Source organism: Lacerta agilis, chromosome 6 (genome assembly GCF_009819535.1).
Source record: "Lacerta agilis isolate rLacAgi1 chromosome 6, rLacAgi1.pri, whole genome shotgun sequence".
In the NCBI taxonomy this organism is placed as follows: domain Eukaryota; kingdom Metazoa; phylum Chordata; class Lepidosauria; order Squamata; family Lacertidae; genus Lacerta; species Lacerta agilis.
Window position 1 is genome coordinate 91,289,544 of NC_046317.1, and position 15,467 is coordinate 91,305,010.

Here is a 15,467-nt window from a genome sequence, read left to right on the forward strand (position 1 = left end):
TAGTCACACTCCTCTGAAGTCTCTCAGCCCCACTCACCTCACAGAGTGTTTGTTGTGGGGGAGGAAGGGAAAAGGAGAATGTGAGCTGCTTTGAGACTCCTTCAGGTAGTGATAAAGCGGGATATCAAATCCAAACTCTTTTTCTTCTTCTTCTCTGGGGTGGCTTTCCAGTATCAACGAAGGCTGTGCAGGGAGTGCCAGCGACAGGACGCCGTACGGCCCCGGCGTTCTTTTCCATACTGTTCTGTCTGTGCCGCTTCATGAACATCCCGGCAATCTGAGGGTGAGGAGGGAGATGCATGTGTGGCAACAAATTAGGACCTCTAAAGGGGAAACATCTGACAGGCCGCAAATGCTTCCTTTTCTCTCTTTCTGGAAAGAAGGATTGTGCAACGTGATCTGGATGGAAAAGATGGAAAAACAAGAACAATGCAAAAATAGCTGAGGAAGGAACCTCGCAGAGGCAGAGAAAGAAGGTCTTTTTTTTTCGTCCACTAGGATGCCCCCTGCTGGTCTGCCTCGTGTACTGCTCCCCTCCCTGACATTTCCACTTGCTCTGACGGCGATTAAATAACCATGAGAGATTCCAGCTTTTTCTTCCTCCTCTGTTTCCTCTCTCTTTTTTCGTTCTTTTTGTTTTCCTTCTTCTCTGAAAGGCAAAACCAGAATCACGTTCAGTTCAGGGGGTTGTTTCATGGCACACGCAAAAAACAAATCAACAGCAGAAGCCCTTGGGATATGCATTACTATCAGCACTGAAAATATCATTTCTAGGCTCCGTAGAAATAATTTAGTTTCAGGTGTGGATTTAGAGGTACAGTAGTAGCAAACCTCCTCTCTGCTGCAAAAATATGTGTGGGAAATAACTGCTGGGGGGCAGGAAGGAAAGCAGCTAATGCCCCATGAGAATGAGAGGGTTTGATGACTCTAGCATACCACTAAATTAGCATTTTATAGCAGATCAGGTCATGAACAGCCCTACGAGTCCTTAGGGTGCTTCCAGGCACCCTATTTGCTGAGCATTCGCCCTGATGTGTTTGCAACGAGATTAGATGATGCTGGCAACTTAGCAAGCATTTGCTCCAGTTGGTTAGCAGGGAGTTTAGACGACAGTTGCGTCAAGGGAATTTATTTATTGCAAGAAGTCCCAATCAACTGCGATTCTGCAACCTGAACGTGCTAGTTTGTAACTGAATCTCACCGGAAAAGAGCGAGAACCTGGAAGCACCCTGAAAATGCTGGTCTTAAAACAATAAAACACTAATAGCAGGGGTGGCCAACTCCCAAGAGACAGTAATCTACTCACAGAGTTAAAAACTGGCAGTGATCTACCCCCGTTTGTTAGGGGTTCAGGTCAAAATTGTTTAGCTTTTTTTTTTTAGGAAGGAAAGCCCTGTTTTGGGGGGTTCAGGTCTAAGTTTTGGAGCTTTTTTAGGGGAGCCAAAGTTATTGAGTGATCTACCACAGACGTCCGGTGATCTACCAGTAGATCACGATCTACCTGTTGGACATGCCTGACTTATAGCATTCTGAGGACACCATTTAACCCATCTAAAAGCAGTTTCAGTTAACAACGTTATTCCATCCAGAGATCTCGAGTTTGCCAGCCTTAGCAGCATCCTGCCTGCAGGAGTGGAAGTATTATGGGATGGGAAATAGGTTGCTTAGCCTCCTTGCCCACCCCCACCCCCCAGCCACCAACCCGCATCTTGTTCTGTTTCCTGTTAGTGATGATGGTCTGCTGCCATCCATTATTGTTTCGCAATTGCCATTTAGTGAGTCTTGGGGGATGCGTGTGTTATTTAAAATGCCGTTGCCTTGCTTTGTAGTGTATTCTCAATTTATTTAATGAATTGTAGGAATCTCAATGCCACTCAGCTTCTAAAACGCTATTTCTTTCACACAAGTTCCCGACTGAAAAACTGCATTGGCAAAATTCAGAGCAGTGTGAACTTTCGGTCTGCAGAGCATTCGAGAAAGTGGGAAGCTGGAAGTCCGCCTTTCGGTGCAAATGGAGACAAATTTCACAGCACCTTGCAGGGGAGTGGTGACCTTGTGCACAGCCAATGCAGAAATGAAGTCCATTCACCTGCCAATCAAGTGACATCACCAGATGATGTCAGTTGATTGGCAGGTGCTCAGGACCAGGTTTAGGTCTGATGAGGCCCTAAACTACTGAAGGTAATGGGGCCCTTTATATGTCCAGCTGTCCTTTGTCAACAACAAATTGTTGCTGTTTTTTGTGTTGAATATATGCTATATGGTAATTTATGGACCTAACAGGTATCTAAAGCCATTTGCGCATGTTGCCATGAAACCAGACCATGCAGAATGTAGGCACCCTATATATAAAGGTAAAGGGACCCCTGACTATTAGGTCCAGTCGTGTCCGACTCTGCGGTTGCGGGACTCATCTCACGTTACTGGCCGAGGGAGCCGGCGTACAGCTTCCGGGTCATGTGGCCAGCATGACTAAGCCGCTTCTGGCGAACCAGAGCAGCGCACGGAAACACTGTTTACCTTCCCGCTGGAGCGGTACCTATTTATCTACTTGCACTTTCAAACTGCTAGGTTGGCAGGAGCTGGGACCAAGCAACGGGAGCTCACCCCGTCGTGGGGATTCAAACCGCCGACCTTCTGATCAGCAAGCCCTAGGCTCTGTGGTTTAACCCATAACGCCACCCGCGTCCTATATATAGAAATGAGCAATCCAGTGATATTTTAGGGAGCAGGCTAGCAGGCGGGGCCCATTACTTACATCGTAGGAGCCTACACAACACAAAACACTGCTGGTGTATGTGGGTTTTATTTTATTTTATTTTTTATCTCATGCAGCCATACCCCGGGTTGCGCACACCCTGGGTTGCGGACGTTCAAGTTAAGAACGCGCACAACCCAGAAGCCTTTCTGGAGCACGGGCGACCCCCGGATGTGCAGAATGCTACTGCGCACTTCACGCATGCAAAAAAGGGCCCAAATCTCGCTACTTCTGGGTTTTCTTCTTTGGGGGGGGGGAGTTCGTGTTAAGCACGCCCGTGTTACATAGAAGAAGAAGAAGAAGAAGAGTTTGGATTTGATATCCCGCTTTATCACTACCCGAAGGAGTCTCAAAGCGGCTAACATTCTCCTTCCCCTTCCTCCCCCACAACAAACACTCTGCGAGGTGAGTGGGGCTGAGAGACTTCAGAGAAGTGTGACTAGCCCAAGATCACCCAGCAGCTGCATGTGGAGGAGCGGAGACACGAACCCGGTTCACCAGATTACGAGTCTACCACTCTTAACCACTACACCACACTGGCTCTCACGTAGCACGACCTGGAATGGATTGCGTGCATAACACGGGGTACGACTGTATTTTGGAAATGTACATCCAGTTTTTCCCCTTTAATTTTTTTTGGGGCCCCCCCAAGAGAGTGGGGTCCTAAGCTATAGCTCGTTTAGCTTATACATAATTCTGGCACTGCGGGTGGGTGTGGTTTGGGGGAAATTGCCTCCTGGACTGAATTGGATCTCTTGGCAAGCTAAACTTCCCCTGTGGGCCAGAGGTTTCCCAGCCCTGTTTGGGATTCAGAAACGCTGGCAAGTTCCCATCTCTTTGCCCCGTCCCCACAGCAGAGCTACCCACCCTCTCCCTCTGCACCTCACCTCCTGGGCAGATCTTCTTCAAGCGGCACTTCCTGGACTCGGAGAGTGTTTGGCACGCGGCTGCGTCGTCTTTGCTGGGCCTGAGGACCTCGCGGACCCGGGTCGTCGAGCCCCACTTGGAGCCGCACGTCCGCCCTTGGTTGTTGCAGGGGCTCCAGCTGCCCCAGGGACCCACATCGCACTTTTCTGGCAGGGGTGAGATAGGAAGAGAAACCCACAACCACCATGTCAGAAAATAGGAAGCCGGCTTGGTGTGACCTTTGTCCATCTAAGTCCAAGATTGTTCAAGGGGCAGGGAACCCAAGGGCCATATTTCCTTCCATGGCCTGGAGACACTCCATGGGCCAGGTAAGAAGATCCTAGGGGCTGCACGTGGACTGCACACCTGAAGTTCACCACCTGTCAGGGACTGGTTGGACATGGAGGAATGGTGGGAGGAACCAGCTGGGGGAAAACCCCATCGGAACAAGGCTTGGAGCCTGGGGATTGGTGGTGGGCCAGATTGCTCACTGGAGCAAGACGGTTTGAACATATTACACCGATCCTGGTCCGACTGCACTGGCTACCAATGAGTTTCTGGGCCCAATTCATAGTGCTGGTTTTGACCTATAAAGCCTTAAATGACCCAGGACCACAATACCTCAAGGAGTGCCTCTTTCCATATGAACCTACCCAGACTCTGAGATCATCTTCTGAGGCCCTCCTACGTGTGCCTCCTCCTTGAGAGGTGTGGAGGGTGGCAACATGAGAACGGGGCCTTCTCTGCAGTGGCTCCCTGTCTGTGGAATGCTTTCCCCAGGGATGTTTGCCTGGCGCCTTCATTATATACCTTTAGGCGCCAGGCAAAAACGTTCCTTTTTAACCAGGCCTTTGGTTGATCTGATTTACATCCTATGTCCTTTTAAAAATGTGGCTGGTTTTTTTTTTGGGGGGGGGTGCATTATTGAGTTATTGTTTTTATTCTGATTTTATATATTGTGATCTTTTCTGTGAACCGCCCTGAGACCTCTGGGCATAGGGCGGTAAATTAAAATAAATAAATGAATGACAACAAGTGGTCAGAGGGAAAAGAAGGAAAAGACTGGGCTCAATGAACTGGGAGAGTCTGTGGCAGAGAGACGTCCTGAAGCATGGACTGAAATCTGGGGGGGGGGGGAGCAAAGAGGCAGAGATGGGTCTGGCTGAAGAGTCATGGGTGTCTCCCCTTCCTGCTTGCATCCCAGAACCAGAAGAGGCGTGAAGAGGGTAGAGGAGAGGTTGTCTGCACACAGGCACAGTCTCAGATTGCTTGGGGAAAGATCTGGAGAGGAGGGGGACTCAGGCAGCTGTGAGGAGCCAGGGACATTCAGTCTCGGCAACTGATTTTCGTGGAGTAAGACCACCAGGGATTGAGTGTTGTGCTTACTAGGCCTGCCACCCACCCGATCCTGTGGAGATCATATTTTTGCTAATAAAGAGTTAACTCCAACAGTGTGATTACAGACCGGTCCTCTCCTCTTAACACCACCTTCGCATTGACTGATACGCACGCAGTTGTTTTGGCATGCGACAGCCCTAATTTGCAGCAAGATTTTGCCGCCGGAGATGTGTCGGCAGGGTCTACTCTCCATATTGCGCTTCCCATCGTGGAAAGGCCAGAAGTTGCTCGTCTAGCCAATCACGTGCCAGTTGTGGCCGCAGGACCATGGGGTTCTCTGTTTTCCTCTGCCGTGGAAGCCTCAAAGGCACCCCCCCCCGCCAGCAGCCAGAGAAGAGCAGCAGCCAGGATACCTGCAAAGCAGGTAAAACATTTGCCGCCACCTCTCTGCTTTGCTTTGGTACTGCTCCTGCTAGAAGGGAGAGGGGAGATGCTGGACCCAGGGGCGTTCTTAGCCCCTTGGCTGCTGGGGGCGGGAAGGCAAGAGGCACCCCTGGGGGGCGGGGCATTGCGGTTCATGCGTGCGTCATGACGTCATGACCCACGCGACGCCCCGCCCCCGGGGGTGCCAGACGGCGGATTCAGGAGTCTTTGCGGGGTGCAAAGACTCCCGAATCCGCCGCCCGGGCTCCCTTGGTGGAGCGCAAGTCGGGGCAGGGAGAGGGACGGGCCAGCGAGGAGGGGGTGGCACCCCACCTCGCTGCCCCGCCCCTTGCCTCCATGCCGAGCTGCGCCGCTGGAAGGGGGGGCTATTTTCGGCGCTGCTGGGGCGATGCCGCAGGGGTGGCCAGCGAGGGGGGGGTGACACCCCTCCTCACTGGCCGCCCCTGCAGCTCCACCCCGGCAGTGCCGAAAATAGGCTAAAAATAATTTAATTTTTTTTAAAAAAAAAAACAAGTAAAAAAAAAAGCCCAGTGGGTGGGGCCGCCCCCCAGTGTGTCACCCCAAGCAGGGGCGCTGCCTGGGGCCCCCCGCCCCCTCCACCCCCCCGTGACGCCCGTGGCTGGACCATCCTTGAAGAAGGCCCTTGGACCCACAGACTGCTGATCTGCAGCAGCTGATCCGATACCAGACCTCTGGAATGGGTGGGGAGGTTAAAGGTGGGGGGGGGTTAATGTGAATGCTTTTTGGATGCGAGGGGGGGTGGGCTTTTGCTTATTGCAATAAGCAACTCACTAGACGAAAGGCATTCGCTAACGAAAGGGTGACTCGCAAGACAAATTTTCCTATAGCCGTGACTCGCGGAACGAATTAATTTCGTCTTGCAAGGCACCACTGTATATGACACCCCCCTTTCTCCCCAAGGATATTATGGACGTGGGGCTGCCATATGCCTGGAATCTCCTGGACCTAGTTGGGGTCGGTCCACTGAAAATAGTGCCGGGGCATAATTTCTGATAATCAGCCAAAATGTGGAACAGGCATAGGCAAAACTCGACCCTCCAGATGTTTTGGGACTACAGCTCCCATCATCCCTAGCTAACAGGACCAGTGGTCAGGGATGATGGGAGTTGTAGTCCCAAAACATCTGGAGGGCCGAGTTTGCCTACGCCTGATGGAGAATTTTTGCCGAGTTTCCTTAAAAACACCTCGGAAACTGAATTTATTTTTTGGAGATTTGGCCAAAAAAGCTCAACAACCTTGTGGCCGGATTTTCGCTTTCTGAAATACCCTAATGTATGTGTAATCATTTTGACTTAATTTAAGTCACTTGGAGACCTTTGAGTGACGAGTGACTGATAAGCATCCCTAACAGAGCCTGGGGTGGGTTCCTCGCGACTCCTTGCTTGGCTTACCTTGGCATTCCCGGGTGCTGTGCAGGGCCACAGTGTCCTGGGGACACGAACTGAAGCATTTGCCTTTGTGCAGGTAGAATTGCTCTTTGCATTTCATGCAGAAGTCTTTGCTGAAGCAGCTGTCGCAGCTGGGAGACCTGCACTCTGCACGGGGCAACAGAGAACGAAGTGGGAGGGGGATCAGCAAAACCTTGCCATATATCTATTTCTTCCTGAATATCTCCAATCCACTTCCCACAGCAACAGGACTATCACAACTCTACAATTCTATGAGTCTATGATTCTAACTAGTGATGGAGGAATCTGCCAGTTTCATTTTCTTCCGGGTTTGCATTTTCAGCTTGTACGTTCAGTTCACCTTATTTATCAGTTTATCAGTTTGCTATTACATTATTATTGTTGTTGTTGTTATTCTCTAAGAATTCATATGCCTTTCCATGCATTTTTCATGAAATATACACAGTTTTGCACTGCCCATTATAATGCATTCTTGCATGGTGTTTAAACAACATGTGCATTTTTTCTGTATAGGTAAAGGTAAAGGTAGCCCTGACCATTAGGTCCAGTCACGGATGACTCTGGGTTTGCGGTGCTCATCTCAATCTATAGGCTGAGGGAGCTGGCGTTTTGTCCGCAGACAGCCTCCGGGTCATGTGGCCAGCATGACTAAGCCCAGGGGCGGAGCAAGGGGGCGGAGGGGGGTGGTCCGCCCCAGGTTCCAGGTGAGAGGGTGTGACACTTTGGCTGCACCCCCTACCCCACCCTGCCAGGCGAGCCATGAATGGGGGCATGCCGCCTTTTCCCCCTTCCAGCGGCTTTTTTTCTGCAAGAGGGGCGGGCCAGTGAGGAGGGTGCATCATGCTTGTTGCTGGCATGACACCCCCTCCTCGCTGGCCCACCCCTCGCGCAGAAAAAAGCCACTGGAAGGGGGAAAGGGGCAGGCAAAGCAGGCGCTTGAACGCTCCTGCTTTGCTTCCCCCCCCCAAAAAAAAGGGAAAAGGGGGGAAGCAAAGCGGATGCGTTCAAGCGCCCGCTATGCTTCCGTTTCCCCCCTGCACAGGCACGAGCTGCCGCCCGGCATCCCCGGGGGCGGGGTGTCGCGCTGTGCACGTGTGTCATGACGTCATGACGCACGCACACGCCGCGATGCCCCGTACCCAGGGGTGTCTCTTGGCTTCCCGCCCCGGACAGCCAAGGGGCTAGAAATGCCCCTGACTAAGCCGCTTCTGGCGAACCAGAGCAGCGCACAGAAATGCCGTTTACCTTCCCGCCGGAGCGGTACCTATTTTTCTACTTGCACTTTGACGTGCTTTCGAACTGCTAGGTGGGCAGGAGCAGGGACCGAGCAACGGGAGCTCACCCCGTCGCGGGGATTCGAACCGCCGACCTTCTGATTAGCAAGCCCTAGGCTCTGTGGTTTAACCCACAGCGCCACCCGCGTCCCTTTTCTGTATACTTTCCCGTATTAAACACATCTTTGCAGTACTATTCGTGTGGGGAACTGCACGGCAAAATTCAGAGGGGTGCAGGTTCTGAAGGAGAGCTGCATTTTGGGAACTGAAAATGAGGTAGTTTGGCTTTGAAACCCCTCTCCCTAGCTGCAACCTCCAGAGAACAGAGAGGCCAGACCTCTGGATGAACCAAGGGGCCAGCGATAAGGAGCCTCATTGGGATAGGAGAGACCCGCTTGAGTAATCAGCCACCTACTAATGCAACGGTTGACCTCTTGGCCTCGCACGCCAAAGTATCCCGGTGGACAGCCATGGACGCAGGCACCGTACTGCCGGATCCCGTCCCTCCAGATGAGCAGGAAGAGCCTCTGCTGGCAGGAGATGCATCCGTTGTCCTCCGAACACATGACACACCCGGTGCAGTTCTCAAACAACGTGGTGCTTACTGGTAGGGAGAGAGAGGAATCAGGGATGGGAAAGAGAAGAAGAAGAAGAAGAAGAGTTTGGATTTGATATCCCGCTTTATCACTACCCGAAGGAGTCTCAAAGCGGCTAACATTCTCCTTTTCCCTTCCTCCACCACAACAAACACTCTGTGAGGTGAGTGGGGCTGAGAGACTTCAGAGAAGTGTGACTAGCCCAAGGTCACCCAGCAGCTGCATGTGGAGGAGTGGAGACACGAACCCGGTTCCCCAGATTTACCGCTCTTAACCACTACACCACACTAGCTCACAGTGAACGGGGACTATTGACAGCTTGAGCAGTGCCGGATTTACGTATAAGCTAAACAAGCTATAGGTTAGGTGGAGTCCCACCCGCCCCCAAAAAAATAAAGGAAAAAAAACTGGATATACAGAGGCAGCTCTGGTTTCAAACGGGATCCATTCCGGAGGCCCGTTCGCAACATGAAAAGCCCACAACCTGAAGTACCACATCTGCGCAGGTGCGCGGAGCGCGATGTAGCGCTACTGCGCGTGCGCGAGCGACGAAACCCGGAAGTAACCCTTTCCAGTATTTTCGGGTCGCCGCAGAAAGCAACCTGAAAAAACACAACCTGAAGCAAACATAACATGAGGTATGACTGTATAAGACAAAAAAAAACACATAAAATAAAACCTATATACAGCAACAGTGTTTTGTGTTGTGTGTAGGCTCCTATGATGTAAGTCATGGGCCCCACCTGCTAGCCTGCTTCCTAAAATATCACTGCTTTGCTCATTTCTATATATAGGGTGCCTACATTCTGCATGTGCAAATGGCTTTAGATACCTATTCAGTCCATAAATTACCATATAGCATATATTCAACACGAAAAACAGCGACAATTTGTTGTTGACAAAGGACAGCTGGACATATAAAGGGCCCCATTACCTTCATTAGCTTAGGGCCTCATCAAACCTCAATCCGGCCCTGAGCATGAGGCAAACCCTCCAAGTGACCCTAATTCTCAGGGTAAAGGTAAAGGCTGATCGCCGAAGAATTGATGCTTTTGAATTGTGGTGCTGGAGGAGACTCTTGAGAGTCCCATGGACTGCAAGAAGATCAAACCTCTCCATTCTGAAGGAAATCGGCCCTGAGTGCTCACTAGAAGGACAGATCCTGAAGTTGAGGCTCCAGTACTTTGGCCACCTCATGAGAAGAGAAGTCTTCCTGGAAAAGACCCTGATGTTGGGAAAGATGGAGGGCACAAGAAGAAGGGGACGACAGAGGATGAGATGGTTGGACAGTGTTCTCGAAGCTACTAACATGAGTTTGGCCAAACTGCGGGAGGCAGTGGAGGATAGGCGTGCCTGGCATGCTCTGGTCCATGGGGTCACGAAGAGTTGGACACGACTGAACGACTGAACAACAACAGCAACAAAGATAAAGGGACCCCTGACCATTAGGTCCAGTCGTGTCCGATTCTGGGGTTGCGGCGCTCATCTCATGTTACTGGCCGAGGGAGCCGGCGTACAGCTTCCAGGTCATGTGGCCAGCATGACTAAGCCACTTCTGGAGAACCAGAGCAGCGCACGGAAACGCCGTTTACCTTCCCGCCGGAGCAGTACCTATTTATCTACTTACACTTTGACATTCTTTCGAACTGGTAGTTGAGCAGGAGCTGGGACCGAGCAACGGGAGCTCACCCGGTCGTGGGGATTCGAACCGCCCATCTTCTGATCAGCAAGCCCTAGGCTCTGTGGTTTAACCCACAGCGCCACCCGCTTCCCATAATTCCCAGGGACAGTCCTGGAATTACGAAAGCCATCCTGGCTTCTGATTTGATCCTGGACGCAGAATGTCCCTATTCCCCCTGCCAGCTCCAGTGTCGATGAGCTCAGGGAGAAGGATGAGCCGGTGGTTGTCCTAATTGGCAGCTGTGGGTGCAGTGGCCACGAGAGAGCATCTTGTGGCCTCTCCATGGCTGCTGCTGCTGCTGGACTCCTCCTTTGGGTAGCACATTGCAGCTGCTGGAGACCAAGGGAGGAGGGGGGGTCTGCCACCATCAAGGACCACCTCCACTGGCTCTGAGGGGCAGGTAGAGGTCAGGGCCACCCTGGGCAGGAAGAACGGGGGAGCAGAACAGAGCACAAGGAGTATTGGTTGTTGTTGTTTTGATGCTTTGTGCACCTGCATCTAACCTTGGGAAATTTATTTATTGGTGTGCATTTTTCCTTTTGTAAATCTACAAAAGGGCGTGTGTGGCTGTGTCCCATTGGCAAAGTGGTGGAGCCACTCACCCTTTTCCCGATAGGAAAGGCTCTGCAAATTCCACAAACGTTAAAAATATTAACCTCAGCTGTTAAAATCCACAAGCCCAGTAAAACATTGACATTTTAAGCATCCACATGAAAATTGTGCAATAAAACAATCTCATTAAAAACTGCACAGCAGATGGGACAGGCTGAGAGATTGTAACGCTCAGGGATTTTGGATTGTAAACGCTTTGGGGTCAGGGACGTGTCCCTTCATTTTTGTAAAGCAGATCAATTTAGATCTTCAAGGTTACAGATCATCAGTACAGGCAACAAGAATATTTCACTAAAGAAGCCCGAAATTGCCAAGGGATTGCGCTACCCACAAGCCCCAATAAACAGGCCCCAATGGGGGCGTAGCGGTCTTGTAACTGGTCAGACCGCAAGGGCGAAACAGGTGCAGAACGCCGGCACCCTGTCTCTTTCATCAGCATCCCTCGGTCGTTGCAAACAACGACAAACTTAAATCCTCATGAACTTATCTACAAACATCAAGAAAACCAAGGACAGAAGCAAGCACTTGAAAAATCTAGTGAAACCAGACTTTATAAGTTCATTTTAGTGGGGGTAATTCGTTAATTTCTGTGGCATTGTGTCAGGATTTATCTTTGTCTTACAAATTCGATAAACAACGTACATCATCTAGGTTATAATGCTTTGTATTATCTTCGGCATTGTATTGCTTGGGTTGTACCATTGACGTTGCTTGGAAGCAGGTCTCCACGAGAAAGTGAATAATGGCAGACTAGCTTCCCTGAAAAACAGGAGATCGGCACTGCAGATCTTCCCCTGCAATGCTCAGACCCAGGCAGCATCCATTTTTATTTGCAAGGCAACAGGGAGACCCACACAACAGACCTCGCCAATGCTCTCTGGTAATGGACATGGGGATATAGGAAACCAGCTGTGGTACTGAGTAAGTAAGCAAGCACAGTGGCCAGGATGGCAGAAACCCCATCACCTACAGCCATCTGGGGGGTGATCATAGCCAAGTGGCAGGACATCTGCCTTGCATGCAGAAAGCTCCATGTGGGAAGCGGGGGAAAGGAAGTGGGATAGTCAGCTTTACACAAACGAAGCAAGCTCCACATCATCCAACGTGGTGCCCTTCAGATGTTTTGGACTACACCTGTCACCATGCTTCCTCCAAGCACCGGGTCTCATCCCTTTACTCTCTGACAGAAGCCACCAGCAAGTTATCCAAGCGAGGCACATCTTTTTTTGAGGGATGGGTGAGTCTTGGCAATGTTGGCTTCTCTCAATTTCTCATTCTCCAGATCTTCGATTTCTGTTCGTCTCACTTCCACATCTGTCTTCAATAAGATTCTAACACATTTTTGCTAAAACAAAACAAAATAAAAAAATCCTTCCAGTAGCACCTTAGAGACCAACTAAGTTTGTTCTTGGTATGAGCTTTCGTGTGCATGCAGGGTCGGCGCGTCCATTTAGGCGAACTAGGCAATTGCCTAGGGCGCCAAAATGGAGGGGGCGCTGGCCAGGCTTGGGTGGGACGGGCTAGCAGCAGCTTCTCCGCTGTAGTGGAGAGGTGCTGCTTGCCCCCTACACCACCCCCCAGCTCCCGCTAAAGCAGGCTTTGGCAAGGGGGCGGGGGGCGGGACGGGCCAGCAGCAGCTTCTCTGCTACAGCGGCGAAACTGCTGCTTGCCTCTCCACCACCCCCACCTCCCGCTAAAGCAGGCTTTGGCGGGGGGCGCCGGGGCCCCCAGAAGGTGGTTCGCCTAGGGCGCAAGAAGCCCTAGCACCAGTCCTGTGTGCATGCACACTTCTTCAGATACACTGAAACGGAAGTCACCAGACACTTATATACAGTGAGGGAGTGGGGAGGGGTATTACTCAGAAGGGTGGTGGGAATGGGTGATCAGCTGATAGGTGTGGAAAACGTGTTGACGACTGTTAACGACTGCAATTTTTACAGGGTCTTACAGGGAAAGGCAAGGGGTGAGATGGCTAAAGATTTTTGCTAGCATTTTTCCCCATAATGTGATGTGTTTTTGAAGTTACTTTCACTAACATATGCATTTATGTGAACACTTTCCCCAGGGCGTTTTTCTAGGGGGAATTCACCGGAACTCAGTCCTGACACCTCTAAGGTGGGTGCCATTGCCATTCTAAGAAAAAGAGGGAGGCATTCATGCTGAATTCGGGCACCTCTTTTTCTAGAAAAATTTGTGCTTTTTTATTAATCTTCTTTTCTATCATTACAAACATCTCATATCAATAACGTACATCACCCCCTCCCTCCCGGACTTCCCTCAGCTTCCATTTCTGATCTGTTGCCTCCTTATTATATACTGCTGTTTTATGCAGTCCACTATATCATTCCTTCATCACGTTAATTGTTCCTTATCAATAAAGATGTGAATGTTTATTTAAACAGCGCTGACTTTTCCTAATATTCATCCTAGCTAGTGGTCACTGATAGTCCTCTCCTCCATGCACTTGTCCAATCCTCTTTTAAAGTCATTCAAGCTGGTGGTCAGCACTACCTCTTGTGGGAGTGAGTTCCATAGGTCAACATGCACTATTTGAGAAATTTTGCTGTTCTGAATCTTCCGAAATGCATCACAAAATTCAGAAAACTGCAAATTTCAAAAGTAGCCATTTTTTCCGATCTGCTTCCTAGTTGCAGAAGAGCAAGTTGGGCAGCTTCACATTAGAATGTAAATGGATTGTATTTCTCCTCTATCCTTACCCAACAGTATGCAGTCCTTTAAAGGAAGCTAGAATTGTGCCCATTCCCCTGTCTGGCCAAGAGAGGCAATTAAGGTGATGCAATGCAACTGCACCCATTTCCTGTTCCAAGATCTGGATAAGACAAGCATCCGTTAGAGCAGGGTTTGGGGAACCCCCACGGATCCAGTTTGACAGGAGGGAGGGGATTCCCACCTGTCATTCACCCCGACCCAAGGTGACCTACTTTGGCCCAATGTGGTTTGAAATCAGACTATGCCGCTGAAGGCAAAGCGCTTTGCAAATGCCCACTGTCAGCAGATTCTTGGCACTTGCAAAGCCCAGCCCACATATATTACACCAGGGGTGGGCAGGAACTTGGCCAAAACGCCCCCGCCACAAGACCAATGGGGGAGACCTGGTGGTCCCCACACTGCACAGTCCCAGATGTCTGGTGTTGATGGGGACTATGCATCTAGGATTCGCATGGGCCAAAGGGGTCCTTTCTCAGAGTGAGGCACAGATTGGAGAGGGCCTGTACTGCTACCAAGGGGGGAAGATACAGAAGAGGGGGCAGCGGTTTTTGTGACATGGGGAGTTGCATGCTCACCATCCGAGGGATTAAGAAGGACCGAGAACGGTTTTCATCCCACTCAGAGATTGTTGAAGGCTCATCTTCAAAATTTACGTTTCTTCGGTCGCCCTGACCAGTCCCCCAAAATAGTGCAATTGTGAAATTGAAATTTGTATTTAAGCTTACAAATAAATAAATAGCAATAGCGATGGCAATTGTTCCATCCTGACATCCTGACATCCATTGTTTCTGACTTGAATTTGAGCGGAGGAGAACCGACGGAGTGCCAGGATCCCAGAACAATTATGGAATGGAACCGTTCCATTCCACTCATCCCTAATTCCAAGACATTTTGGCGCCTGGAACAGAACATGCAAATCGTGCTCCCCGTGCCCACAGCCAATGTGGTTAAAAAGAATAATACTACAGCAAACAAAATATCTGGATGCTTCCCCCAAATGTGCTGCTTTCGTTTCTGCATGGAGATGTCTCACACCCTGTCCTCGTTGGGCTGGTCTTACCAACTCCACCGTTATCGCCACTGCGCTTCTAGAATAACAGAACTGTAGAAGGGATCCCAAGGGTCATCTAGTCCAACCCCCTGAAACGCAGGAATCACAACTACAGAATCCCTGGCCTTCCAACTTCTGCTTAAAAACTTCCAAGGAAGGAGAGTCTTCTGAGGGAGACCGCTCCACTGCTGAACAGTCAAAAACGTTCTTCCTAATGTTTCCTGATGCTTTCTAATGCCAGCATCTTCCACGCGTACCAGCCCCCCTCTCATTTCAGTGGTCTTCCCCCCCTCCAGATCGCTCAGTCCAGCAAGCTTCAGTGTGTCAACAAGGAGCCCAGCCTTCTCCAGCATCTACCTTTGGCACCCCTAGGAGACTTCAGTACTGCAAGGCCATTCCTGGTATCAAGGGAGATCCAGCAGCAATATTTTTTAAAGGACAGCATGGGTGCAGCAAAATCGGGTTAGCTCTGCTGGTGCACCGTCACCAGCAAAAACCTTCCTGCCTCCTTGCCCCTCCCCTTTCCCTCCCATTTAAGTAGAAGAAATAAGAATTGAGCAGTGGTTCTCAAAGGGTGCCATGTGCCACACTGCTGTGGCAGGAGAGGATGGTGAGGGTGGCAGGGAGACCCAAGGACCATCAAAGAA

General features: G+C 50.5%; 1 protein-coding gene across 1 annotated transcript in view; it reads right to left on the reverse strand.

Moving 5' to 3' along the window:
* Positions 1-212: 212 nt before the first annotated feature.
* RSPO4 (R-spondin 4) overlaps positions 213-15,467 on the reverse strand; it is a 35,673-nt gene continuing 20,418 nt past the window's right edge. Inside the window, exons 2-5 of the mRNA XM_033151044.1 lie at positions 8,566-8,754; positions 6,850-7,002; positions 3,646-3,831; positions 213-649 (exon numbers count right to left, since the gene is read on the reverse strand). Coding sequence (XP_033006935.1) covers positions 567-649; positions 3,646-3,831; positions 6,850-7,002; positions 8,566-8,754 — 611 coding nt within the window. The 3' untranslated portion in view covers positions 213-566. The remainder of the gene's footprint in view (positions 650-3,645; positions 3,832-6,849; positions 7,003-8,565; positions 8,755-15,467) is intronic.